The sequence below is a fragment of the Littorina saxatilis genome, linkage group LG1, assembly GCF_037325665.1.
Source record: "Littorina saxatilis isolate snail1 linkage group LG1, US_GU_Lsax_2.0, whole genome shotgun sequence".
NCBI classification, from domain to species: Eukaryota; Metazoa; Mollusca; class Gastropoda; order Littorinimorpha; family Littorinidae; genus Littorina; species Littorina saxatilis.
This window is the reverse complement of record NC_090245.1, coordinates 92,128,706-92,156,384: the sequence shown is the minus strand read 5'-3', so window position 1 is coordinate 92,156,384 and position 27,679 is coordinate 92,128,706. Positions and strand designations below refer to the sequence as shown.

Genomic DNA, 27,679 nt, shown 5'->3' with positions numbered 1-27,679 from the left:
TGACTTTTGCTTTTTGTCTTGCTTTCGCGGCATGGCTGTGTCAAATATCCACCGCTCTTCCCTTGGGGCAGGTTGCGGTGGGTGTTGCTGGGCACACAAAGCATGCTTTCTCTTACACTTTCGGTAGTTATGTCAACTGAAAGTTAGTGCTGGGCATCACTCTCCTTTTCACTTTTGTGTTTACCACAATGGCTAAGGGGCGTTAGGCCTTTCTGTTTTTGGAGGGAGTCACTGGTGCCTAGACTCCTTTGGGTCCCTTTCAGGGATCGTTTGGTTGTTACTTCCATATTTTGTTTCACAAAATAGATCGGAAGTGGCTATTTTTTTTATTGATTTCAGAGCTTCAGGGTTCTGATTTATTTTCTGAATCAATCGAATTTTTGGCCGTTTTTGATCTCTTTGAGGAGATTGTGCAAGCGGCTCTTTATAGAAGTCTTTTACTTCACATAAGACTTGGAGTGCAGGGCTGAAACATATTAGATGTTCAAAGCAGCTCAGCTTTGATATGGCCCTTTGTGGTCGGCTGGGTGCCAAGCAATCGAACAAAAGGGCTGGAACATGTGTTGTTTCAAACAGACGACACCACAGTGGTGCTTTTCTCTTCAAGAAAAGGGGGTTTCTCACTCCTTATCGCTTCCGCATAGATCATGAGAGGTTCGTTTGTGGTTTTACCATCACGAGATCTTTTTAGCAGCGAAGTACCTTTATGGGAGGCTCAAGGACTTAGCGGACTCGCTAAGTCTGTCGGTCAAGAAGGTCCACTCGGAGTGGACTCTATCTCACCACGCGCTTCTGCTTCTTTGGGTGAATGAGAGAAGCCTCCGGTAGAAGCTTTTGCCTTTTGGTACTATCGCCTTTTGCTTATGTTCGGCTCCTTGTTTCCGGATCATAGAGCATCGAAGGTCAAGTCATTTGTCTTTACTTTGAGCGGCTCGCCGGTCTCTCAGTATGGGCCCATTCAATCTTGGTTGCCAGACCTAGTAAGGCTGGCAAGAGGGCACCGTTTTTTCCTCACACTTGATTCACACGGGTGTCTACTGTAAGGGTATTTTTGAGATGCTCAGGGCTTCTGCCTCAACTCTGGACTTAGCTCAGAGTTCTTATAGGGGTTTAGCGTCTTCGTTTTCTTGTCACGGTGACTGGCTTGGAACAAAGGGCGTATTCTTTAACGGAAAGAACTCCTCCTCTCTTTGTTCAATGCAGGTGGCGAACCACCTATTCTGGCTTTCGAATTTTTCACACATGTTTTGTGTTTAGACATTATGTGGTATCAGTTACACTGAAACAGCTCGGTGCAAATTTTCTCGTGGTGGCTTTATTATCAGCACGTTTAAGAGGGCCTGCATTAGGCTGACTGAAAGCTAATCTCCAGTCCTTTCTTGGGCTTTGCTCCTAGTTTTGGAGCTATTGAGATTGGATTCTTTGACTCTTATCAAAACTAGCCTTGCTGATCATCTTGGAAAGCAGACATACTTACTCTAGTAGCTTCTGTGAGAAGGTGGAGTAAGTGGATTTTCTGGCTAGCTTTGCTATAGATAGCTTTTTGGAGAAAGACTGATCTATGGCACTTAGGCTCCTTTCTAAATTTCTGACGAATAAGCAGAAACTGGAGAAACCAACTTCGATTCACGGTTCAAACCTTTTAGCAATAATCTGGCTCCTCTAGAGCCATATTTAGCCAATTGAACTTTTCGAGTTTTGAAGATTTTTCTGACTCGCGCTGATCTTTTCAGATCATCAAGTCTAATGGCTCTTGTTCTTGTCTACCACCTCTGGTGGTAAACAAGGGGGGGGGGGGCAGTCAGTCCTCCCCTTTAGGCAGCACGGACTCAACATTCTTTTCTCGAGTAATTTTATTGCTCTTGGAGATTCTGATGTAAATTTTTGTATGGTTAGGACTCTCAACAGTTTTCTGTTTCGGACTCTGCACGCTTTATCGGAAACTCAAAAGCTTCTTTTTATCTCACTTATTATGGTGCGTTTGAAGGATGTCTCGAAAGTTGCATTGGCCAATTGGGTCTCCACCATAGTTAGACAAGTTTTGTCTGGTGGCGGAGGCAGGCAGGGGTTTTTCAGGGCAGTTTTGCCCTTTACTACAGCTAGGCCTCATGAGGCAAGAGATTGGGCTTCCAATTTAGCTGTTCTTCGATTTGGTCTCCTTGTAGAACTGAGAGTTCTTGAGTCGGCTTGCTGGCTCTATAAAAATGTATTTCTTTGATTTTTATCTCAGATATGTCTTTTGCATTGAGACTGGATGGTCTTTGTGTTGCCCTCTCTGTTAGCGCCAGGACATATTCTCCTTTCCTGATTTTGTAAAGTGCCCTCCACCTATAGTAGCAATCTGCTATATGTGAGTTGGGTAAGATATGTAATTTAATCAAAAATTTTATTAGTAAATTTTCATTTGATTAATATACTTACCCAACTCACATCGTTTATTCCCTCCCGCCTCCCCGCTGTGGTGGTATTTGGGTCTAAAAAAGAAGTGAGTTGGGCTTCGTTTGGAATGATGCATATGGCGGCGTATGCGCGCGCATACGGAAGTCAGATTATGTGTTAATGTTGCATTATGGGTAGTGGTCACTCTCTTTTTTAGAGTGGCTCCCCTTGTTACCAACGGGTGCGTACAGCGTTATCAGCACTGAACTAGAGTTAATTGCTATATGTGAGTTGGGTAAGTATATTAATTAAATGAAAATTTACTAATAAAATTTTTGAATTTCGCTTAGTCAGTGAAATGCAGGTGAGCATTTTTGCCACGTCAGTGACGTTTTTCAAAACTCAAGTTAAGTACATGTACCCTAAAGCTTTTTTTACCTCTACATTTTTAACCTTGGGTAGGAAGGTTGTCATGTTTGGGGAAATCTCTGCACAAATTTGAGTTAATAAAATCCTCATGACTATTATTTTTATGGCGAATAATGTCTGAGTTTTTGTGCGAATGCCACGTCGGTGACGCTGGAATTGCCCTTATACAAGTAAAGTCTGGTTCTTTTTTCTGTCTGCAGCAAAGTGGTGGTGTGACCAGTGTTGTGTACAGAGACGGCATGTCACGGGCCCCTGTGGTAGAGTTTCCTTCAGTCACGGAGGCTGTGTAAGTTTACGCACTTTAACTTAAATTAATACATGCAAATCCCAAATATGTTGCACATAAATCTGCACACACACACACACCAAACACACACACACACACACACACACACACACACACACACACACACAATTACTTACTCTCTCTCTTATGACACATGAACACTTGAGGAAGCACACATACCTTTGAAGACTGTCTCTTTGGATGAGGGCTGGATGTCAAAAGCACATTGAGTGTCAGGGTAGCACCACAGGTGGAATGTGGACAAAGGAAGAAGCTTTTGGACATATTAATTGTTTGGAACTTAAAGCAGCTTACTTTGCCCTGAAATCCCTTTGCAGGGGATTATGTCACTCTTACATTCAGTTACTTACAGACAATAGCACCACTGTTGCTTGTATTAATAACATGGGCAGCACAAAAGTTTTGTGCAACGACATTGCCAGAGACATTTGGTTGTGGTGCTTATCACATAGTAATTGTGTAACAGCAACACACTTACCGGGTTGCCTAAATATAGAGGCAGATGCAGAATCCCGTGTAGATAGACACAACATTGAATGGCATTTGGACACACAAGTGTTTGCAGAAGTCATCAATCGGTTTGGTCTCTGTGATGTAGACTTATTTGCTTCTCGTGTTAACGCACAGTTAAGAAAGTATGTTTCATGGAAACCTGACCCAGATGCATTTGCCATTGATGCATTTTCCTTAGACTGGTCATTGTTCAAGGCGTTCTGTTTTCCGCCTTTCAGTCTCATTCCAAGAGTGCTCCAAAGGATAGAAGTCTTAGAGGCGGAGTGTGTGCTGGTGGTGCCATTATGGACAACGCAAGTGTGGTTCACGAAACTGTTGCGTCTACTAGTAGAACTGCCGGTCATGTTGCCCCGAAAAGAAAACTTACTCAGTCATCCACTGACAGGGGAACACCATCCACTACTGAAGAAGATGAAACTAGTAGCATGTTCCTTGTCCGGACAGCCCTCCAGAAACAGGGAATTCAGGATGAAGCAACAGACATTATCATGTCAGCCTGGAGAGATGGTACGAAGCGTAACTACGAGTCATATTTCAAACGCTGGCTTCAGCATTGCCTTGAACGGGATAGAGATCCCTTTTGTGCCTCTCCACATGAGTTGATAAGGTTTTTAACGAAACTGTTCCAAGAAGGCAAAGGATACAGCAGTTTGAACATGGCACGAAGCGCTGTTTCCGCATTGTCCCTTCAGGATAATTGTTCAGTGGGTTGTCATCCACTGGTGAAGAAGTTTTTGAAAGGAGCTTTCAACAGACGGCCAGCTTTGCCCCGTACTTGTGTGACCTGGGACGCTAATCTAGTGCTAAATTTTTTAAAAGAATGGTCACCGGCAAAATTTTTATCGCTGGCGCAATTGACGCTTAAAACTGTGCTTGTTGGTCTCTAGTCAAAGGGGACAGGCGATTTGGTTGATGGACTTGCGTAACATGAGTTGGACAAAGGAAGATGTACGATGTAGGTTTGGGGATTTGCTCAAAACTTCTGACCCAAACAAACATCAGAATGAAGTGGTATTTTGTGCTTTTCCGTCTGATTTGGCAATTTGTGTTGTACATTATTTGAAACAATATGTCAAAAGAACTCGTGCATTTAGAGGAACGGAAACGAGACTCTTTATCAGTTGGACAGCCCCTCACAAAGCGGTGTCGAGAGATACTATCCGTCGATGGACAAAGATTGGATTACAAAAAGCGGGTATTGACATGACAATATTTACGCCGCATTCAACTCGTTCCGCTGCATCTAGTAAAGCTGCAAGTAAAATTCCTCTGGCAACCATTCTGAAGACTGTTGGTTGGCGTCGGGCTAACACCTTCACAACTTTTTACAAGAAACCAGTGGACAGTGGGAGGAGTTTTGGACAGGCTGTTCTGTCATGAAGAATTGGGGTAGGTTTATATGTATTTCAATTCATCGACAGTGCTAGGGTGTAAATGTTGCAGACTTTAAAGTCTCACGTGACCCATTCCTCTCGGAATTGTGGGAGATAAAATTACATAATTATGACGAGCTTACCTGAGTAAGTGAAGTCTAATTGTGGTTTTATCGACCACAATGTAGAGAGGAAAGGGATTACGTGCCTCGCCCTAAGTTGTCTTCGGGGTTATACTGATAACCGTTTTCCCTCCCTATCCCTTTCCTCTCTCTTTCTCTTTTTTCTGCACCATTTACACGTCGTTAAACAGTGACGTATTCCCGCGTTCTATCTCACGTAATCCCTTTCCTCTCTACATTGTGGTCGATAAAACCACAATTAGACTTCACTTACTCAGGTAAGCTCGTCATAATTATGTAATTACATATTCTTACTCCGAATCACATCAAGCATTGACACAGTCTAAGATGCTAAGGTCTGAAAAGGCTACCCGTCTTAAACAATTTTAAAGGGAAGCAACCCAACCACAAAAAAGTGTAAATATAGCTATGGTAATGACCATGTACCCGGGGAGTTACCTCCCTTCCGGGGTACGTGACGTCACTTCCACTGCTACAACACGTGGCACATCTTACGACTTTACAGCCTACTGAGAGAAGGTCGTCGAAATTTTTGGCTCCGTGTGTGGCTGCTTGCTGGTGTTCTGTGGACACCCACCGGCCACCTAACCCGTCTTACTGGCTTGCCACTGCGTATTTGGTGAGCTCTTTCCATTTTGTCATTGTTTCTTGACAGGATTTTCGTTGTTATTGACAAATTTTCGTCCTTTTTGGACTTGCTAATTTTTGCTCAGTAACTTTGTTGTTGTTGTTTGGCCGCCATTTTTTGTTGGTCAGCATGGCCGATGGCGAGAAAAAACTCGGTAAGGGTGATGCCAAGGGCCGTATTAAGCCCAAGTCTTCGACTTGTTTGCCTAAACCTCCCGTTCTTGTTGTTCTTTCTGACAAAGCGAGAAACACCATGTTATCAGTACCCATTTCTGCCCCAGATGACCATGCTGTCGGGGGGCAGCCAAACAAACCTATTACAACTATGTCTTCCACAGCTTGCTCTCCCACCGTTTCGGGTTCGGGGCAAGCTGTTATCGTATCGTCGCTGTTGAGTTCTCTCGTTCCAGAAATGTGCAGCTTAGTTCGTGAAGAATTACAGCGTTCCACGCCGTCGTCCAGCTCTTTATTTCCGCCGGCAGTGGGTGACGCAGACCTGTTTACCCTACCGGATTGTCCGGAATTATTGCGGATTTGGGGTCTACGGAAATCTACCGAAAATTCCGGAAATTTAGGTCGAGAGAACCTTTTCCGTGCGCGAAAATTCGAAGTCGAAATTGTGGTAGTCACCAGGACTGTGATTTCAAGGCTGACCGGAACAGCCTTGTCTGCGCATGTGTGCAGCAAGGTATTTTGTCGGATTCCGCGCGGTTTTGCGATCGACATTGGTATCGGTAGATTTCCGTAATACCGTAATTTAGACCTCAAATCCGTAATAATTCCGGACAATCCGGGAGGGTAAACAGGTCTGCTTTAATTAAATAGGTTCTCCTGAACATGGCTTAACTCAACTAGATCACACACAAAAACTGCCGATATGTCCTTCTGACTTGAAATCGGCCTTACAGAGATCGGCCTTACATAGGGCCTACTGCCAACCAAAAAAGCGAAAGTTGTACAGAAATATCGGCAAAACTAACGAGTCAAGTGGCGGTGTCTGGCGAAGTCTAAGAAGAGCGAATCACAAGCATGTTGGTGATCGAATTGAGATCAGTGCAACAACAAAGCTAGTCGGTCACGTCGCGGCATGTGTCCCGAGGTTTGACGCAGCATTAGTTTAACAAAAAATGCAGTACACAAATGAACATGGAAACAACAAAAACACCAAATTATGTTTGGCAAAACATGAGCCTGCTTCGCATCGAGTTTATTTGACCTAGATCTCTACTGCGACAGTATCTCTCAGACCTGCGAACCGTCGGATCTCTCGCTACGGTCAGTCGCGCCAGAGACATGGTCGCGCTCATCAGTGACTTGCGCTGTTGCCGAAATTCAAGTCTTTCTTCTGAGTCTAAAACTGATCTCCATTAATATTTATCCAATATAGCAAAGATCACAGTTCTTTCAATCAAAAACTTAAAAGAAAATGTTTAAATGAAATAAACGAATCGGTCCTCTAAATTTAAAGGTAGCTTCTGGAGAGTGTTATTCACGGCCGCGCATAGCTTGCCTCTTTACTTTTAGCAACACCAGCTGCGCTACCGCGGATCTAATCTCCTGAGCGGCCTGCGAGCCACCCAGAGCTGCCAGAGGCGAGCATGCTGTTACGCGATACCCCAGCTGTCAGCGGGCTGATACTGCTCTTTCAGTCTGCGCGGGGAAACACACTGCCTTTGTTTCAATAGACAAAATAATCTTCCCATTCATGCAGTTGCAACGCTCTTGATCTCATCGCATAGTCCAGTGAACACAGTTTACATAGACACCAAACACTCCTGGAGAAATGTGAGGGTGATTTGCACTAAGCCCGTTATAATGCATGCATTCTACACGTCTTACAGCACAGTCACATGTACACAACACAAACAAGCACTAACTTCCACCCATGCTGTGTGGTGCATGTAAGATTTGTGATAGAAGAAATTAGGTATTAGCGTGACTACAGTTTAGCCTCTCTACGAATCACTCACTGAATTTTGGAAAACACGTCATTAGCGCTGTGGAGGTCGGGGTCAATAAACAGACTGGTTCCACACTGTCTGCGGCGCGTACTCCAGTTTCGTGTTGGTTCACACAGACAGTTAGCGAGCCAAAGGCCGTTTGTCAGTTCTTTGTGCCACTGGTTTATCCATTCCTTATTCGCCTAGTATTAGCTACCAGAAATGTTACTGTCCGATTAAATTACATATTCTTACTCCGAATCACATGATTAGCATTGACACACTTGGAGATACCTAGGTCTGATAAAAGCTACCCGTCTAGGTATAAGGGAAGCAACCCCAACTAAAAAAGTGACAGCACCATGGTACTTGCCACACAAGGTTGCCTCCCCTTAGGGTGAGCTACGTCACCATTGGTGCCTGGTACCACGTGATACACAGATCAATCGACTTCTATCACTTGAGAGGACAGGTCGTGTTTTGCTTTGCTCTGGCTGTTTTTGTGTCTGCTGACACCCACCGGCCACGGCGCCCGTCTTCTTGCTGGCTTTGCAGCTGGTGAGATCTTTCCTTTATAGTCTTTGACTTGTTTTTGTCTTCTGCTGAGAATTTCTTACGTCTGTTGGACTTTGAAGTTCTCAGTGGCTGTTGGCTTCCTCTTGGTCGCCATTTTGCTAACACCTGGCGTTTGCTATGTTGACGTCTTTTCGTCCGTTCTCGGACGCTTAACGCTTTTGTAGCGTGTGGTTTAGCTGCCTTTAGTGGCTACTACGCTTGTGTTAGCTTGTTTGCTTGCTTGCTTCTGAAATGTTTGCGTCCGTACGGACTTGGTTAATTTCAGTAGTTGTGGCTTCCTCCTTGGTCGCCATTTTTCGCTAGCATGTTGTTGTTTGCTATGTTGATGTTTTCGTCCGTCCTCGGACGCTTAACGCTTCTGTAGCTTGTTGTTTAGCTGCCTTTCGTAGCTACTACGCTTGTGTTAGTTTGTTTGCGTGCTTGCTTCTGAAATGTTTGCGTCCGTTCGGACTTGGCTATTTTCAGTGGTTGTGGCTTCCTTCTTGGTCGCCATTTTTCGCTAGCACGTTGTTGTTTGCTATGTTGATTTTTCGTCCGTACTCGGACGCTTAACTCTTTGTATAGCTTGTTGTTTAGCTGCCTTTGGTAGCTCCTAAGCTGGTTTTAGCTGCCCTCTTTGCTTGCTTCTGAAATGTTTGTGTCCGTTCGGACTTTGCTAGTTTCAGTTGTTTGTTTATTTTTCTCTCGGCGTTTACATGGCCGTCAATGAGAATTAGAGGGAGCTAAGGCCGAGGGTTAGGGCTTGGGCCCTGCTAAGCTCTAATCCTCAGCATCCTCTTCTTTTGAAGAACTCTGTCGTTGTTGTTTTGGCACAGGATTAAAAAATTTTTTACGTTTTTCTGTGCCGATTTCTGCTACGGACGATTTGCCGTCTGGCTCTCAGCCGTCCGTCTTTGCCTCTAAGGCTGTCGTTTTACGACTGTTTCAGCTCCAGAGTCTAGTGCTCTGGGGTCTACTCTTATCTTTTGCTTATTTCCAGAAATAGATTCCCTCGTTCGCGAGGCTTTGCCGCGGCGGACATCGTCGCCAGCTCTGCCCCCCGCCTGGGGGTTAGGCGACATTCTCTCCTTGGCGTCTTTTGATGCCTGTGCCTTCAGACTCCGGGTCTTCTCTGGACCAGGCTGCTGTCCGCCGTGACTTTTCTGGACGGTCCCGCGGGGACCTTCTTCTCCTCTTCCTGGCCGGCATTTGTTGCCTTCCGCTTGCGGTAGCGCAACAGTGCATGTCCCTCCGGGGATCCGGCCACAGCAAGGTTGGTGTCTGCAGCAGCCGTTTACGGCAGCTGCGCTTCCGGTTCCCGGAAGCAGAGGTTCACCGGCTAGTGATCAGACTACGTTCACGTCCGGCTCGAACCTCGCCTTACGTCAGCAGTCGTCCGCGACAGCTGCTTCCGGCTTCGACCGGAAGTAAAAGGCTCACTGGCTAGTGATCGGACTACGTTCACATCCGGTTCGAGCCTTGCCTTACGTCAGCAGTCGTCCGCGGCAGCTGCGCTTCCGGTTCCGGCCGGAAGTGTAGGTTCACCGGTAGTGCACAGGCTGCTGACACGTCCGGTTTGAGCCTTACCCTACGTCAGCAGTCGTCCGCGACAGCTGCTTCCGGCTTCGGCCGGAAGTAAAAGGTTCACCGGCTAGTGTTCAGACTACGTTCACGTCCGGTTCGAGCCTTGCCTTACGTCAGCAGTCGCCCGTGGCAGCTGCGCTTCCGGTTCCGGCCGGAAGTGTAGGTTCACCGGTCAGTGCACAGGCTGCTGTCATGTCCGGTTTGAGCCTTACCCTACGTCAGCAGTCGTCCGCGACAGCTGAGCTTCCGGTTCCGGCCGGAAGTGTAGGTTCACTGGTTAGTGCACAGGCTACTGTCACTTCTGGTTCGAGCCTTGCCCTACTTCAGCAGTCGTCCGCGACAGCGCTGCTTCCGGTTCCGACCGGAAGTGTAGGTTCACTGGTGAGTGCACAGACTGCTGTCACGTTCCGGTTTTGAACCTTGCCCTACGGCAGCAGTCGTACGCAACAGCTGTGCTTCCGGTTCCGGCTGGAAGCGTAGGTTCACTGGTTAGTGCACAGGCTACTGTCACGTTCAGTTTGAGCCTTGTCTTACGGCGGCAGTCCGGCCGGAAGTGTGGGCTCACCGGTTAGTGGACCTGCTATGGTCCCATCCGGTTTGAGCCTAGAATTTTGTCAGCAGTCGCCCGCGACAGTTGCGATTCCGGCGCTTGTCGGAAGTATAGGTCCTTCGGCAGCGAACATGTCGCTGTCCCTGCCGTTTCGGGCCTAGGGTTTACCTATTGGTTACCGGGCTTCAGCCATCAGTTTGTGCAGCACCAGCTCTGGCATGGTGCCTCTGTGTCTGCTGCACTCCCGGCTCCTCCCGGCGTTTCCGGTTTCATTCCCGTCACTTCCTCTTGGTCGTCGGCGATGTGGGACACGGTTTTGGGCTTGCAGGCTTCCTGCCTCAGGCGGATTAGCAGCTACCACACACTTCAGTGGTGGGTTCTGCTGATCTCCTCACTCCCTGTGCCTTTGGTCTTCGACGCCTCTCATCCTCCTCTTAGTCAGGGGTGAGGTTGGGCCGTTGACTGGCAGAAAAGGGCTTCAGGCTCCGGCCTCCCCCGCTCAGCGTCTGTCTCGGGCTCTTACGGCCTTTTTGCCAGCCCCCTCTTTTAACGTGTCGGACTCTCGTTCGGTTGAGGGTATCAGACGCTCCCGGGGTTTTCGTCCCGCGTCAAGGTTGCTCTTGAAGCGGCGGAGGAAGTCACTTCCAGATCTTACCTGGAAAGGTTTATTTGTCAAAATTGCGTCTGCAGATGCCTTTTCGACAAGGACTGGTTCCCAGTCGGCGAGAGAGAGGGAAGGCTACGTCCGTTTTAAGGTTTCTCCTTTGGTGGCCGTTTTACTCTCTCCCAGCTTTACCAAACCCTTGTCTTCCAGCAGCGGCTGCCTCTAGTGCCGGTTTCTTTACTGTCCTCACGGCCAGCTATGGAACTAGCACGGGTTTGGTTTGCCTCTCCTGCGCAGGCTTCTTCTTTCGGGCCATTAGCGGCTCAGAGGAAGTTGCCTTTGCCCAAGACGTCCCGGAATTTGCTGTCGCCGTTTGCCCTTCCGCGTGCACCTTTGCTGGTCACGCCGGAACCCCTTCGGTTGTACGAAGCCTTCGGGGAACAATTTCAGTCCCTAGCTCTCTGAGCGGACTCTCTTCCCCCCGGAGGAAATGGGCAGACAGCTTTTGGAACTCGCTTCCTTTTCGGAGACACTCCTTTATGGAGCCCTTGGTGACCTTTACACTCAGTAAAGAGCAGGATGCAGGGGACGCATTATCCACCTTTGCTGGGGTGAATTTAGAACAGAGGAGGTTGTCCTCTCTGCACATTGTCCTTTCGGTCATGTACAGACGGGTTCTGTTTCTCTCCCATGCCTAGCTTTATGCGGAATCAACGAGAAACTCCCTTAGTTCTTCACCCTTGGTGGATGGGTCTCTCTTAGGCCTCCTGGCTTTGGAGGTCAGGAGGTAGGAGATAGAGACTCATAGGGACCTTCAGGTCTCTTCCTTTGCTCTTCAAGATTTGAAGCAGCAAAACAGGCTCTACTTAAGCAGACTCAGCCCTTTCAGGCTAAGTCCTCAGCTCAGGCTTTAACCGGAGAGGTTGTTCTTTCTCAGACGTCGTAGTCGGTATTGGAACAACAGCTGGTCTTAGGGCATCCGGGTTTTTTTTTAGCCTATGCTGGCGCAACAGCCATTCCTCCCGTTGGCGGTGGTGGCTGTTGTTTGTTTTTTATGGACTCGGTCCTAGCGGGTCTTTCGCCGAGTTGGACTCTGTCCTTCTCTAGCGATCGGACTTGTTCGAGTGTTTCGTCCAAGCTTAAGGTTTACTTGAGTTGGCCTCGGAAGTTACATTCAGATTTTCCTGAGTTTGCATTGGTTTTGGCAATGCATGGTGAGGAGCCTTTCTTGTGGCCTATCACTTTCTCAGCTTTATTGGCTAACCCTCTCCTTTCGGCAGAAGTCTAGTTAATGTTCCGGTTTTCTGGGTGCGGGCTTTTAGTCCAGCATCTTTTAGGGCCGGTCTACGGGCGTTACGGCGCTCAGCCTTAGCCCGGGTAATAGTCTCTTGACTGGCACGGGCGACTACGGTCTCCGTGTACCTAGATTTGTGTCTCCCTCTTCTCCCTCATCCTGGCATGAGGCGAGTCGGGGCGACTTCCGGTGGTTTGGGTTGCCTGTTACGGTCTCCCTTCTACCACTTACAACTATTACGGACGCTTGCCAGTTGTTTTCCGTGTCTGACGCTCGATTCTGAGGTAATCAGACGCGTTTGGCTTTTCAGCTAAACTCAGGAATTTTTTCTGGGTTTGGTCTGCCGCGAATTTTACTTCAAGCCTTTTCCCTGAGAACTCTTGTTCAGGGAGTCTTATGGCTGGTTGGCTTCACGGTTTTCCGTTTTCCTTTCCAGTCTTGTTTTCTGGTTTAGGTTTTTGAGTTTCATTCATTTACCTACAAGCCGACTGCTCTGCGAACACTGACTTTTTGTCATTTCGTTTAGGGTCACCGGTCACATCAAGCTTTGGCCACGGCGGTTTCCGCTTTCCGGTGATTACGCACTATCTTAGGTCGCTGCTTCCTCTTTTTACCCCTCTCTCTGCTTTCGCAGGGACCGGTAGAGGACGACTGGTGACCGTCTCCTTTTGAGATTTTCTCATTGAGTTGGACTCTTACTCACGGAGCATTTCCAGGCCATTAGCATTTCCTTCCAATAGAAAGGGGGGGGGGGGGGCGTCAGCTTGTCTTTCCCTCTACTCGGCTCGGGTTTATTCAAGGCTTGGGTCTTTTTCCGGACTGTGTTACGGTTCAGGAGATTGGAAGAAGTGCTGGGCACAGCTTACCGGCTCTCTGATGTTGTCTTTCGCATTTTTTGCCTGAGAGACATTGCGGCTGTCAATCAGGATGGTTCTCGGTCCTCTCTCTGTCATTTGGCAGTGGGCCAGTTCCTGGCAAGGGTTTTAGAGTGAGTTAGATGTTTTCTTTCTCACCGGGTCCTTTCCTGACTTTTGGCAGTGGGCCAGTTTTTGGCAAGGGATTTTCTTTCCCTCCGCCTTGGCGTAGCTATCTGCTATCTTTCCCCTTGGCTCGGCCCGAGCTCATTTTCCAGGGCCTGGGCCTCCTCCTCGGCCGTTTTACGGTCTAGGAGGTTGGATGACGTCCTGCGCACAGCTTACTGGCGCTCGGCTTTCGTCTTTATCAGTTTTCGTAGGGAGACATTGCTGCCGTCTGGCAGTATGGATCTCGGTCCATTACTGCCTTGGTGGCAGCTGGAGGATGTCTCTCCAGTACTTAAGAGTGAGTTTGAACTTTTTGATCTTACCCACCACCTTGTTGGAGTTATCTGCTAATCATGTGATTCGGAGTAAGAATATGTAATTTAATCGAAAATTTTTAATTAAATTTTCATTTGATTAATATACTTACCCGAATCACATGGGTAATTCCCTCCCGCCTGCCCCGTTTTATAGTTTCTTAGTATTCTATAAGTCGATTGATCTGTGTATCACGTGGTACCAGGCACCAATGGTGACGTAGCTCACCCTAAGGGGAGGCAACCTAGTGTGGCAAGTACCATGGTGCTGTCACTTTTTTAGTTGGGGTTGCTTCCCTTATACCTAGACGGGTAGCTTTTATCAGACCTAGGCATCTCCAAGTGTGTCAATGCTAATCATGTGATTCGGGTAAGTATATTAATCAAATGAAAACTTAATTAAAAATTTTCGATTTTGGTTTGCACTCAGTTACCTATTGGATATATATGTTCTGCGCGTTCTTAGAATCCGGTTTCATTCTAGAATGGACCGGGTCCAGGTTGGAATTCTAACCCTGCGCAAGTACAGGGGTGCCATTCTAGAATGAAACCCTTGTTGCTGGTCCATTCTGAGGAAAGTTGACATGCGTGAAGCATCGCGAGAGTGAATAAAGGGGGCCGTAATGTTTGTAGGTAAGACAGAGTTGTCTTCCCTTGAATTATCTCCACCTGCACCTTCCCTTTGATAAAATGGGGCTGATTTGTCTACCCCTGAAAAAATCCTTTGGCGATCTTGCGATGTCATGTCATGTCAAGAAAGTTGACACTCCTGAGTACGCAATAAACAAAGGCAGACCATAGCAAGGGGGACTACCAGGGCGGTAATGTTTGCAGGGCAGTTGTTTTTGTGATGAGAGCCGGTTGCGGCCGCTTGCAATGTCAGCGCTGTCTCCCTCTCGGAAATGTCCGGTTTTTTGACAATTTTTTTGACAGACAGACAGACAGACAGACAGACGGCCAGACCGACTAACCGACAGACAGACCAACAGAAGGACAGAGTGAGTTATAGAGCTGTTGTCACAGGTTTTAAAAAAAAGTTGACATTAACAAAAACAGAAATCAACAACAACTTTTGTCTGGTTTTATAATATTATGGGAAAACATTGAAAGCAATTCATAATAGTAGTAGGCTACTACCACAACAAATGCTCTCAAAGGGGAATTCCATGCCTAAAAGTTTGACAGTTTTTATTTAATCTATCAGAATTCCTGCTTCCAAACTGTGATATGCCCACGTTTTAAACTCTTCATGTATATGAATAAGATTAAAAGTTACAAGCGAGATCTGCAAAACACTGTCAGTCCGGAAATTTCCGTTCGTAGCGATCAGTGCTGAGTGTTTCTCAAAATCGTAATCACTTTCAGAACATCACAATCCCAATTCACAATGTCTTTGAGTAAAGTGTAAAAAACCCGAGAAAAAAAACCCAACCAAACACACAAAAAACAAAAACAAACAGAAAATCCACATTTGTGGCTTTGGCTGTGTGATAGTCTAACTGAAATGACTATTCCAACTTGGACCCAAATTCCAACCTTGCGCACGGCCGATTCTAGAATGGACCAGCAACAAGGGTTTCATTCTAGAATGGCACCCCTGTACTTGCGCAGGGTTAGAATTCCAACCTGGACCCGGTCCATTCTAGAATGAAACCGGATTCTAAGAACGCGCAGAACATATATACAAACAATGTGTTGACCTGTACTCTCTCCTGTTACATTATTTACAATAGTCAATAGCACCTTTTTTTCTTTTCTTTGTTTTTATTTCTTCAATTTCTTGGGAGTTGTTTGCATGGCAGGCAAAGTTAACACATAATTTAGCAGGTTTGCTGTCCCTTTTTCTCTGAGATCTTTCACCACAGATTCTACAAAGAGCATTTAGTTTTTCTATATGACTTGATTCCCAGTGCACTGTGGCATCCATTTTTGTGCAGAAGCTTCTCTATATGCTAGTTTTATTTCTGTCTCAATAAATTATAATAAAGAGTGTCCTCGGAAATCTCTCAGTCACATACTAAAGAGCACACATCAAGCAACTGGAATCATAAATAATATCGGCACACAAATCGTGATGCACAAGAGACAGCAGCAGACCAGTGTACTCCACAACACAGAAAATAGACTATACACGGGTTATATTTCTGTCTAAGTTACATTATGATAAAGAGTGCTCAGTAATCTGTCAGTCACATAATACTACACACACACATAGCAATTGGCATCAGCAATTGATATCGGCACAAAAATCGTGATGTAGAAGATAATCCACTTTGAAAACACAAGAGACAGCAGCAGACCAATATACTCCACAACACAGAAAATAGACTATACACAGGTTATACTTCTGTCTAAATTACATTACTCTAAAGGGTGTTGTCGGAAATCTGTCGGTCACATTATAAAACACACACCAGCAATTGATATCGGCACAACAACTGTGATGTAGAAGATAATCCCCTTTGAAAACACAGGAGACAGCAGCAGACCAGTGTACTCCTCAATACAGAAAACAGAACGAATTCCAGATCCAAGGAGTGACCTAGAAACACTCGCTGCCAGCCTCAGCTCTTATCACTAGCCTGGCGGGTCAAATTACAGCATGCAGCTGGACAAACTGAAGCGGTGGTTTTGGGCAGAATTCGTGAGCCGTGTATTATGACTGGTTTTAATGCATGATGTCTGATGTGACAGAATGTAAGGTGGTTTTGTTCACATACATCGTGACTGTAAATAGTCCAGGGGCGGATTAGGGGGGGGGGGGGGTGTTACAGGAGTTCCGGAACCCCCCCCCCCTCCCCCGACTGTCAAAAAAAACAAACAGTTTTTTTCTGTCTGTGAAAAAAAACTAACAACATTTTCTGTCTGAATTTTTTGTTGTTGTCGGAAGCAGATATCAATGAAGATAAATTGCCATTATTTAATACTAACTTTAAAACAAATAATGAGTGGCTGCTGACACCAGTTGATCATGTTTAAAATCAAGGATAAGCCACAAATGGTTATAAAATAGCTAAAGTTCTTCAGTTTCAGGGGGGCTTTGCCCCCCAGACCCCCCCTAGCCCTAGCCCCCAGGTTGTAACCCCCCCTCTGGCTTTCTTGCTCCGCCCTGAATATTATGTGTGGTTTTTTTTTTAGATAAAGTACACTTGTCTTTGTTAACTTGCATTATTATATATATCAGGTGTCTTGTGTTGTTGTGGGATTGTGTTGTTGTGGGATTACTGAAAGATGCCTCAAATTACTGAAAAGTACCAGTTGCATTCCTGATTTTCATTTGGGGGGATAAACAGGTCTGGTGACGCACCGTCGTTGGTGTTTCCGTCGGCGACGGTTTCCCGTGACGCTGGCCCTTCAGCTTCGTCTTCTGCTCGCTCGGGGAGCATGGACGGTAAGTCGAACTGCTCCACCGGCTCTCGTGAAGCCACCGGACGCTCCCTTTTGGGTCACAGTTCTTGGTCGCAGGTTCACTACCAAACTTCTGCTCTTTCTCGGCCAATTCACATTGAGTGCACGGCCGTTTCTGGGCAAGGGTGGCTTCCGTTTTCGGGAGTCGCACTTCCGGGTTTTCCCGGAAGTGAAGGTCCTCCATCCCATGTACCCGCAGAGGTCATGGCTGGGGTTGACCGCGGACTGGCCTTCGGGCGTTCTGGCTTCCGGCCTCAGTCAACGCAACAGGCGCTTCCGCTTTATGCGGCTTCGTCCGTTGCCTTTCCGGCTCCGCCCGGGTTTGCTGTTCCTCCTCCTGCCGCTCCTACTCGGATGTCAGTGAGTGAGGAACAGCATACGTCCTACGGACTTTCAGGACAGTCTTCTCTTCACCTTTCTGGGGTTGTGTCGACTTCCTGTTCAGTTCCACCGGCACGGTTGGCCTAGTGGTAAGGCGTCCGCCCCGTGATCGGGAGGTCGTGGGTTCGAACCCCGGCCGGGTCATACCTAAGACTTTAAAATTGGCAATCTAGTTGCTGCTCCGCCTGGCGTCTGGCATTATGGGGTTAGTGCTAGGACTGGTTGGTCCGGTGTCAGAATAATGTGACTGGGTGAGACATGAAGCCTGTGCTAAGACTTCTGTCTTGTGTGTGGCGCACGTTATATGTCAAAGTAGCACCGCCCTGATATGGCCCTTCGTGGTCGGCTGGGCGTTAAGCAAACAAACAAACAAACTGTTCAGTTCCGGCAGCTCCGGAAGTTCCGTCCTCTTGCTCTTTTCTCCCTGCCAGTCAGGGGATGAGTCAGGATGTTTTCCGGCCGGAGGGGTTTCCGGTTTCCGGTTATCCCGTTCACCATCCTGCTGCCTGTTCTGTTGACTTCGGTCAGTGTGCCTCGCTTGACTATTCTGACACGCAGTCGGTAGTCAGCGAACAATCACGCTCTGGATTTCCGTCACAGCTTCGGGCTGCGCTTGAAGCTGCGGTGGAGGTGACTTCCAGGTACTTCCCGGAGGGGGCTTCAGCGTCGGCCGCTTCCGTTTCCGCCGCGCCGTCGGCGATGGCGGATTTTTGTTACGCGAAGGAGGATGCTTCTCACTTCCGTTTCGTTGAGTCTCCTTCGGTGGCGTACCAACTTTCTCAGGTTTTGGCTCGGCCTGCTTCGGGAGGAAGGGGGTACCCTAACGTTCCTGTTCCGTTTCTCGTTCCTTACGGTCCGGTTCCGGAACAGGCTCAGCCTTGGCTGGCTTCGGACACACAGGCTTCAACCTTTGTCCCTACTGGCCACAAGAAGTTTTCCTTGCCGAAGCCTGGTCGGAACTTGGTCACTTCCTTTGCGCTTCCGCGTGCACCGCTGTCGGTGACACAGGAAATGCTTCCTCTTCTGGCTAAGCCGATCAAGAACGACTCGGGCGTGGTCTGGCCGGATCACACCCTTGTTGCTTCAGAGGAGATCAGTCGTCAGCTCTTGGAGCTCGCCTCCATCTCGGAAACAATCATCAGAACGCTCTCCAGGTCTCTGACTGAGTCTCTGGATCCCTTTGTTCTCGCTGTTGAACAGGATGCTGATGACGTCTCCACTCTCCTCTCCGCCCTAGCCAGGGTGAATGAGGAGCAGATGCGCTTGGCTTCTCTGCAGTATGCTCATACTGTCATGTGTCGGAGGGACTTGTTCCTCGCGCACTCGCAGTTTACTGAGCAGTCGACGCGCGACACCTTGAGAGCTCCTCCCGTGGTAGAGGGGTCTCTGTTCGGCCGTCTGGTTTTTAATGCCAGAAGAACAGAGATTCAGTCAAACAGAGATCAGCAGTTCTCTGACTTCTCTCTACAAGCGATGAAGCAGGCCAAGCCGTCTCAGCCCAAGCCAACTCAGGCCTCTGGCTCGTCCAAGCCTTCCGGTTCGAAGCATGCACGACCTCCTTCTCGAGGCTCGAGAAAGAGATCAGCGTCGGGTAGGGGGCGAGGCGGCTCTAGCAGCAAACCTCACCCCCAATGAAGTGTTCCCGGTCTCATTGGCTGGTCTCTGTACATAGCCAGTGGATTGTGGGCGTTGTGAGATCGGGCTTTCGCCTTCTCTGGCAAGAAAGAAAGGCACCTCTGTCCCGGCGTCCGCCGGTCTTCAAGCCCCCCTCCTCACCGGAAGCAAAGTCCGTTCTTCAGGCGGAAATTGCTGCTCTGGTGCAGAAGGGCGCGGTGGAGAGAGTCTTGGACCACAGCTCCCTCGGGTTCTACGGGCGGCTTTTCACCGTTCCCAAGGCCTCAGGAGCGTAGCGTCCCGTCCTGGATCTATCGCATCTCAATACCTTCTTGAGAACGATACGGTTCAAGATGGAGACGCCTGCATCGGTCAGAGACTCCCTCCGCCCAGGAGACTGGGCGACCTCCATCGACCTGACAGATGCATATTTTCACATTCTTGTGCACCCGTCCGACAGGAAATGGCTCCGTTTCCGGTGGGGCGATCAGGTCTACCAGTTCCGCGCTCTCCCTTTCGGGCTGTCTCTCGCACCGTGGGTCTTTACCATGGTGGTGAGACAGTTATGCGCACTGGTGAGGTCGCAGGGTATTCGACTACGGGCATATCTGGACGATTGGCTCATCCTGAACCAAAGCCGGACAGGTTGCTCGAGTCATACCCAGTCGGTTCTTCGTCAAGCCCACTTGCTGGGCTTTTCGATCAACCGAGCAAAGTCAGAGTTGATTCCGTCACAGACGTTCACTTATTTGGGGATGTCATTCAGCACGGTTCCTTGGACTGTCCAACCCTCCCTGAGGAGGGTGGACAAGCTCCAAGCTCAGATTCGCTCCACTTTGCCGCTCCTGCGGGCTTCCCTCCGGACTCTGGCCTCCATCTTGGGGCAGATGGAGTCTATGGCTCTCTTGGTGCCCCTGGGCAGAGTTCACAAGCGGCCTTTTCAGTTCGCACTGAAGCCGTACGTGGACTCTCCCTGTGTGGACTGGAACGCCCTCGTCCCTCTCCAGGGATGGTTTCAGTCAGCGACCCTTCCGTGGTTGGACACGGATTGGGTCTGCAGGGGTGTGCCGATCGCCTTGCCCCCCCCCCCCCCCCAGACACGGACCTTTTCACAGATGCGTCTCTGCTGGGGTGGGGGGCGCACACAGACCGACAGACAGCGTCGGGCCTGTGGTCAGCAGAGCAGAGCCGTTGGCATATCAACTTGCTGGAGCTAGAGGCTATGGCTCTAGCTCTGGCGGAGTTTCGGCCCTCCCTTCAAGCCAAGCATGTTCGTCTTTTTACAGACAACACGACTGTGGCAGCTTACTTGAACAAGCAGGGGGGTTCGCGGTCCCCGTCTCTCTCGAGCAGGACCTTCGAGATTCTGGTCTGGTGCTGGCAACACCAGATCACTCTCACGGCCAGGTACCTTCCGGGGAGCTTGAACACTCTGGCGGATGCGCTCAGTCGCTCCGACAGAGTGCTTCAATCAGAGTGGACGATCACTCATGGGGCACTGCTTCGTCTTTGGGCCCTCGTCCTGAAGCCTCTAGTGGACCTCTTTGCCACCAGATTTTCGAAGAGGCTTCCGATCTTTGTCTCGCCATTCCCGGATCCCGAGGCTTGGCAGACGAATGCATTGGACATTCCTTCGACGGGGCTGGAGGCTTACGCCTTTCCTCCCTTCCAATTACTCGGCCGAGTAATTCGGAAGGCGAAACTCGAGGGTCCATCACTGCTGCTGGTGGCCCTGTCAGGCATGGTTCGCGGACCTGCTGAGACTCGCCCATGGCCCTCCCATTCCTCTCTCACTGGCGAGAGGGGAACTGGTGCAGCCTCGCACCGGCATACCTCACGCAGAGCCCCAGTTGCTGAAACTTCACGCGTAGAGGTTGTACGGTCCTCTCTGAGGCGTTCTGGAGCGTCAGAACAGACACTAGACTTGGTGCAACGCTCTCACAGAGCGTCTACCTCGTCGGTGTATGCATCACACTGGAAGGCCTGGGCAACCTGGTGTCAGGCCAAGGGGTTGAACGCGTTAGCTCCACGCTCTATGCACGTTGCAAACCACCTCTCTTACCTTTCTTCTCAGGGAGCTTCTGCCTCCTCTTTGAGGGTAAGGCGATCTGCCATCTCTGTTACCTTACGACAGATCGGTCGTTCTATTGACGTCAGTGGCGTCATTGCAGGTGTGATTAAGGGTGCAGCCCTCAAGGAGATTAGGTCTCGCACTCCCATGCCCAAATGGGACCTCTTCTTGATTCTTGAATTCCTGCGTCCAGCAGAGTTCGAGCCGTTACAAGATGCCAGCTTTCCTAACCTTACACGCAAAGCGCTTTTTCTCCTGTTACTGGCATCTGCTCGCAGAGGTAGTGAGATCCATGCCCTCTCTGGACGTCCGGAGGACATCTCTCACGAGCCTGATGGCTCCTTGTCTTTGAGTTTTCGGCCAGATTTCCTGGCAAAGAACCAAGCGCCGGATCAAACATCCCCGCAGGTCCTTATCAAACCGTTAACGAACATCCTGGCTCCTGGAGATCCGGATTCAGTTAATTGTCCTGTTCGAGCCCTTGGCATCTACCTTGCCCGTTCACAGCCTCTTAGATCGAAATTTCAAAAACTTTTATTCATCTCCCTTAACACAGTGAGACAAAAAGATATCGCTAAGACGACTATGGCTCGGTGGGTGTCTACTCTCATTCGGCAAGCGTACGAGTGGAGTCACTTGGACAAAGGGGGGACGCAGCCTGTCTTTCCCCTTGGCTCGGCCCGAGCCCATGAAACCAGGGCTTGGGCTTCCTCTTTGGCCGTTTTACGGTCGAGGAGACTGAAGGAGGTGCTACGCACGGCGTACTGGCGCTCTGACGATGTTTTTATTAACTTCTACCTCAGAGACATCGCTGCTGTTCGGCAAGACGGCTCCAGAGCTCTCCCTGCACTGGTTGCAGGGGGCCAGTGTCTGGCAAGGATTTGAGAGTGAGTTAGATTTTTCTTTCCCACCGCCTTGTTGAAGCTATCTGCTTGATGTGATTCGGAGTAAGAATATGTAATTTAATCGAAAATTTTATAAGTAAATTTTCATTTGATTAATATACTTACCCGAATCACATAGTTAATTCCCTCCCGCCAACCCCGCTTATGGTTTTTCAGAGTTCTTTAAAGCCGTATGATGTGCCACGTGTTGTAGCAGTGGAAGTGACGTCACGTACCCCGGAGGGGAGGTAACTCCCCGGGTACATGGTCATTACCATAGCTATAGTTACACTTTTTTGTGGTTGGGTTGCTTCCCTAAGACGGGTAGCCTTTTCAGACCTTAGCATCTTAGACTGTGTCAATGCTTAATGTGATTCGGGTAAGTATATTAATCAAATGAAAATTTACTTATAAAATTTTCGATTATAAGCTTACTTTCCGCTACTACACTTATATTTATTTATTTAAAAAAAAATTATTTTCTCTTCCCTGTCTCATTTCCTTTTTTTTGCAGTGGATTGTGAGCTATGAATTTACAACGCTAAAGTTCAACATTATCCCCCTTTTGTTGTAGGAAATGCAAGGATATAGTCTGAACAACAAAGTGACTGTGGGTAAGATGAACAAAGTTTAAAAAAACAAAAGAATTCTGTACTCGCCAATACAAGGACAGCACATGACATACTAAATCAAATTTTTGCTTATGGAAGCTTCTTCAGGACTAACAAACAAACAGACAAACACATCATTTAGTTCTGCTCCATGTTGGGTTGAGAGTTTGTGTGATGGTGTTTCAGGGATGCCATTCGGTGGCTGGAGAACAGAGACAACTATGAGTTGGTCAAGGACTGGTTTGACTCCACCAGCAGGTACGCTGTTCTTTTTACTTGTTCATCTGTGTGTGTGTGTGTGTGTGTGTGTGTGTGTGTGTGTGTGTGTGTTGCTCATTTATCATGCCATGAACAAAACCATATCAGAGAGGCCTTGATGATCCTTAGTTTTATGTTATCCACCTGTTAACCGAGTCCACTTGAACAGAAATTTGATCTTTTCATCTTGTAAACAAAACTTTTTTCAATGATTGTATGCAATGACCAGTTTTATAGTCTCTGCTTAGTGGACAATCCCACAAAGTTATGTATATAGCCTGAAGTGCGGAGGAAGATGAAAAACCTGACTTTAGTTTTTCTCACCTCAGGTTTGCTCGTCTGGAGAAATTGACGTTGTCCCTGTGTAATAATCAAGTCTACATTCGCTTTGTTTCCACTACTGGCGATGCCATGGGCATGAACATGCTATCAAAGGTCAGTTGAATTGCACATACTGTGTTGTTTGTCTCACACACGTCTCCAACTTTGCCTTGCTTTTGTCAGTCTCCCTGTCTGTCTTCTATGGCTCTTTTATTTCTGTTGTTTGTCACACACAGGTCTACAACTGTGCACATGAAGCCGTTGTCAGCGATAACGTTGCTATACAAAAGAATTCTGTGTGTGAAAAGGCATGTTCTATTTGTCTATTCGCCATCAAACAGTCACTGAACTTATGACGTTACTCAATACTGTGTCCAAACAATTTTCCTCGTTCGGAATGTATTTTTCAACAGCTTTATCTGATTCAGAATAGATTCTGAGATGACTGGTATAACGATTGTGTTGCCTAGCAACACATTTAGGCTTCAGTCAGCAAAACATTAGCATCTGGCTAATTGCCTTGAAATGATTCAAACCCATTAATTAGTACCCAGATGGAGCTGCAGTTTCACTGTTTGTGACGCAACACTTGCTTGTTTTTTTATTGGCCAGCATCCGGCCAGAGAATTTGCAGGTTTATCGCTGCTGCCACACAATTGTTTTTGTTCAACCCTCAAAGTGTCTGTTTCATTACTTAGATACTTGTGACACGATATTACGAGCTATTTTTGTAGTGTGGAATTTCAATGGCCAACAAGTTTTATTAGTCATGTACTTGTAACACAGTGTGACATGAACTGTTCTTGTAGTGTAGTGTTAACTGTTTCATTGTCTATGATTACAGGGTTGTGAGAAGGCACTCAATGAGCTACAGGCAATCTTTCCTAACATGAAAGTCATCAGCCTCAGTGGCAACTTCTGTACCGACAAGAAATCTGCTGCCATCAACTTGTCAGTAGTAGAAGGGGAGGGGGGAGGGGGGGGAGGGGGAGGAGGGGGGGAGGAGGGGGGGAGGGGGGATAAAGGCTTTGAATGATTTGCAAACGAGTGATTCTTGTTTTGAAGTCCTTTCCATCTTCTTGGAACTTAGATTAACAGTGGTATTGCTGTTCTTTGCCCTTTGCATATCAATAAATGTGAAAGAAATAGAACAGAACAAAGACATATGTGTAATTTGTTGGATGTTCATTCTAATCTATATTTGGTTTATAGAAAATGTGAAAATAAACCTGATACACATAAACAAAACTACAAATGTCAATGTATCAATGTCTGCATCAGAACTGCCAACTGTTTCGCTCTCAGCAAAGTAATGCTATGTTTTGACAAATTGCAACACTAAGCTTAAAATTGCTACGCTCAAAAAACAATCACAAGCATGCAACAGTTCCCTCTTTCTTGTGAGTCCTGGTACTCATTTCTGCTCCTCACTGCTTGTAGTGGTCAGAATATAGGCCAGACAAAAATTTCCACTCTGAAAAGTGGCACTGCAGACACTCTCAAATGTGCATTATTATGTTCCTGCTTTCTAAATAAACTTTTAAAAAAATGTATATTCGTGCGCGAGATAACATACATTCTGAAAAAAATGCAAGTAAATTTTAGACAACGCTAGACTTATACACCATTTGCTACACAATTCTTCCACACACAAAATCGAAATTGTTACATTTGAGGCTTCACAGGGGATGGCAGGTCTGCTCCATGAGGAAATATGTTTGGAGCACGAGACTGAGATATATTGAATGCTCCAAACAAATTTCCTAATGAAGGCATGGGTATATAGACATTTTTAGTCTAGAGTCATGTGCATTCAGTCATATTTACACAGTACATCAGTATTCTTTTTTAAGGAAACTGCCTTTGTTTCACACACGAAGCTGACATTTTAAAAAAAAAAAATTTATGACAGGGTGGAAGGACGGGGGAAATCAGTTGTGTGCTGTGCAACGATCCCCGGCAGAATTGTGCAGTCAGTGCTGAAGACAACGTCTGCTGCTCTTGTGGAGCTCAACTTCAAGAAGAACTTTCTGGGCTCTGCCATGGCCGGCGTGCTGGGAGGCTTCAACGCTCACGCTGCAAACATGGTCACTGCCATCTACATCGCTACTGGACAGGTAGGCAGGGGGTTGTGCTTGTTTAGGACCAGTCATTGTTCCTGATGTTATGTTCATTCAAGTGAAAAATGTCAATGGTTCAACATTTTTTGGTACACCTACATGTCAGTGCTTTTGTCATTACTCCTGTTCCTGCATTGTTTGCCTTCACAGTATTTGAGCTTTAGAACATAAGTATCGTTTTGCTTAAATGTCAGTGTTGATCACAATTTACAATATCTGATTATATAAAACAGTCCAAAAATGTCTTAACTCTCTTAATACTCTTGAGATGATTAAATGGCGCAGCTTTTTCATAGTCTGTTTGCCAAATGCCTTACATAGACCCTCTACCATAATAACCGTACGCTTTGGGTGCATCTGAGCCATTCAGCTGATGAAACCTGAGAAGGTTCCTTTGCATTTCATGATGCAGGTTATATTTATAAAACAAAAGACAACACAACAAGAACCAGCGTTTCATTTTTGTTTGTTTTTATGTTTACCAATATTTTGTCAGCTGTTGATAGCTGACTTCTTCAGGGTAATTAATTTTTTATTGTATGGTGTTGAACAGGATCCAGCCCAGACGATCACCAGCTCTAACTGCATCACCTTCATGTGGCCGACAGGACCCCTGGGAGAAGACGTCTACATCTCCTGTACCATGCCGTCACTGGAGCTGGGCACTGTGGGTGGGGGAACTGTGCTGCCGCCGCAGTCTGCCTGTCTGGAGGTAAGGAGAACACAGGGATAACATGTGCTTTTCTTTAGAACAGAAGAGTAGAACTACCCTCCAGATTCTTTGCTGAGTATAGGTTCTACTGTGCTTTCCTCGTGTTTGAAGAAAAAAAAGTTTGTTCAGAGGTTTTGTGCAGAGTTATATTGTTAAAGAAGAAGAAGAAAGGAGAGGCTTTGTGCGGAGTTATACTGTTAAAGAAGAAGAAGAAAGGAGAGGCTTTGTGCGGAGTTGTACTGTTAAAGAAGAAAGGAGAGGTTTTGTGCGGAGTTATACTGTTAAAGAAGAAGAAGAAAGGAGAGGCTTTGTGCGGAGTTATACTGTTAAAGAAGAAGAAGAAAGGAAAGGTTTTGTGCGAAGGTATACTGTTAAAGAAGAAGAAAGGAGAGGTTTTGTGCAGAGTTATAATGTTAAAGAAGAAGAAGAAAGGAGAGGTTTTGTGCGGAGTTATACTGTTAAAGAAGAAGAAGAAAGGAGAGGCTTTGTGCGGAGTTATACTGTTAAAGAAGAAGAAAGGAGAGGTTTTGTGCGGAGTTATACTGTTAAAGAATAAGAAGAAAGGAGAGGTTTTGTGCGGAGTTATACTGTTAAAGAAGAAGAAAGGAGAGGCTTTGTGCGGAGTTATACTGTTAAAGAAGAAGAAGAAAGGAGAGGTTTTGTGCGGAGTTATACTGTTAAAGAAGAAGAAGAAAGGAGAGGTTTTGTGCAGAGTTATACTGTTAAAGAAGAAGAAGAAAGGAGAGGCTTTGTGCGGAGTTATACTGTTAAAGAAGAAGAAGAAAGGAGAGGCTTTGGGAAGAGGTGCAGCAGGGGAAATAGCATTGGCTGTAAAACAAATTCCATGAACATGAGTCACAGTCTTTCTTTTTTTCTTCAGATGCTTGGGGTGAAGGGGTCCAACGTAGATTGCCCCAGTGAAAATGCCAAACAGTTGGCGTCTATTGTCTGCGCCACCGTCCTTGCAGGGGAGCTGAGTCTTATGTCAGCGCTAGCTGCAGGTCATCTGGTCAAAAGTCACCTCAAACACAACAGGTACAGTGTGTGTTGGGGGGGGGGGGGGTGTTTAATTACCTGTTCCAGGGGATTGTTGAGAATTGGTAGTAGTGTCCATATGTTGTTCATTTAGAAATATTACCGATTTTGTAATCTCAGGATAGAGTATTTTCTGAAGAAATAAAATTGTCGGGTTCAGAGTTAACGGTCTGATACCCACAGTTTCTGACAGACTTAAAAGTATTGTCGGCATAAATAATGATAGGGGTTTATCGTTGAATGTCAGAATCTTCATGAAAATTAGCCATCTATGTGCAAGGTCCCAGTCTCTTGCATGGTTGGATTTGGTACCCAACTCTTTTTCTTTTTTCTGGAGTGTAGCAGGATTAAAGCTGTGTTGTTGAAGCCAGGAACAACAGTGCCCGGTTACTAAGTATGGCATCATGTTTTTCTCTGCTTTCCCTGCAAGACTAGTAGTACTAGGCTGGCACTGTTTTGTTGTTTAGCCTTACATCTGTAACATACATAACCCGAGAACCTGGCTTAACACTTGTCTTGTAACACCTGGACTGTCAATGTTACAGGTCAACGCTGAACTTGGCACCTGGAGCTGTTCCCACCCTGCACCACTCCAAGACCGCCCCCGGTGCCTGCATCAACAAGAGTTCT

The 27,679-nt window shown here is 47.1% G+C and overlaps 2 protein-coding genes across 2 annotated transcripts in view; one reads left to right on the top strand and one right to left on the bottom strand.

Annotated features, from left to right (window-relative positions):
- Positions 1-27,679, top strand: part of LOC138953776 (3-hydroxy-3-methylglutaryl-coenzyme A reductase-like) — a 146,836-nt gene that overhangs the window by 116,600 nt on the left and 2,557 nt on the right. Inside the window, exons 26-33 of the mRNA XM_070325718.1 lie at positions 3,009-3,094; positions 22,790-22,861; positions 23,191-23,296; positions 24,027-24,133; positions 25,095-25,299; positions 25,856-26,014; positions 26,895-27,049; positions 27,595-27,674. Of these exons, the coding sequence (XP_070181819.1) occupies positions 3,009-3,094; positions 22,790-22,861; positions 23,191-23,296; positions 24,027-24,133; positions 25,095-25,299; positions 25,856-26,014; positions 26,895-27,049; positions 27,595-27,674 (970 nt within the window). The remainder of the gene's footprint in view (positions 1-3,008; positions 3,095-22,789; positions 22,862-23,190; positions 23,297-24,026; positions 24,134-25,094; positions 25,300-25,855; positions 26,015-26,894; positions 27,050-27,594; positions 27,675-27,679) is intronic.
- The window catches only part of LOC138950919 (uncharacterized), a 60,410-nt gene continuing 58,608 nt past the window's right edge, over positions 25,878-27,679 (bottom strand). Inside the window, exon 9 of the mRNA XM_070322632.1 lies at positions 25,878-26,008. The gene's annotated coding sequence lies outside the window, so the exon portion shown is untranslated. The remainder of the gene's footprint in view (positions 26,009-27,679) is intronic.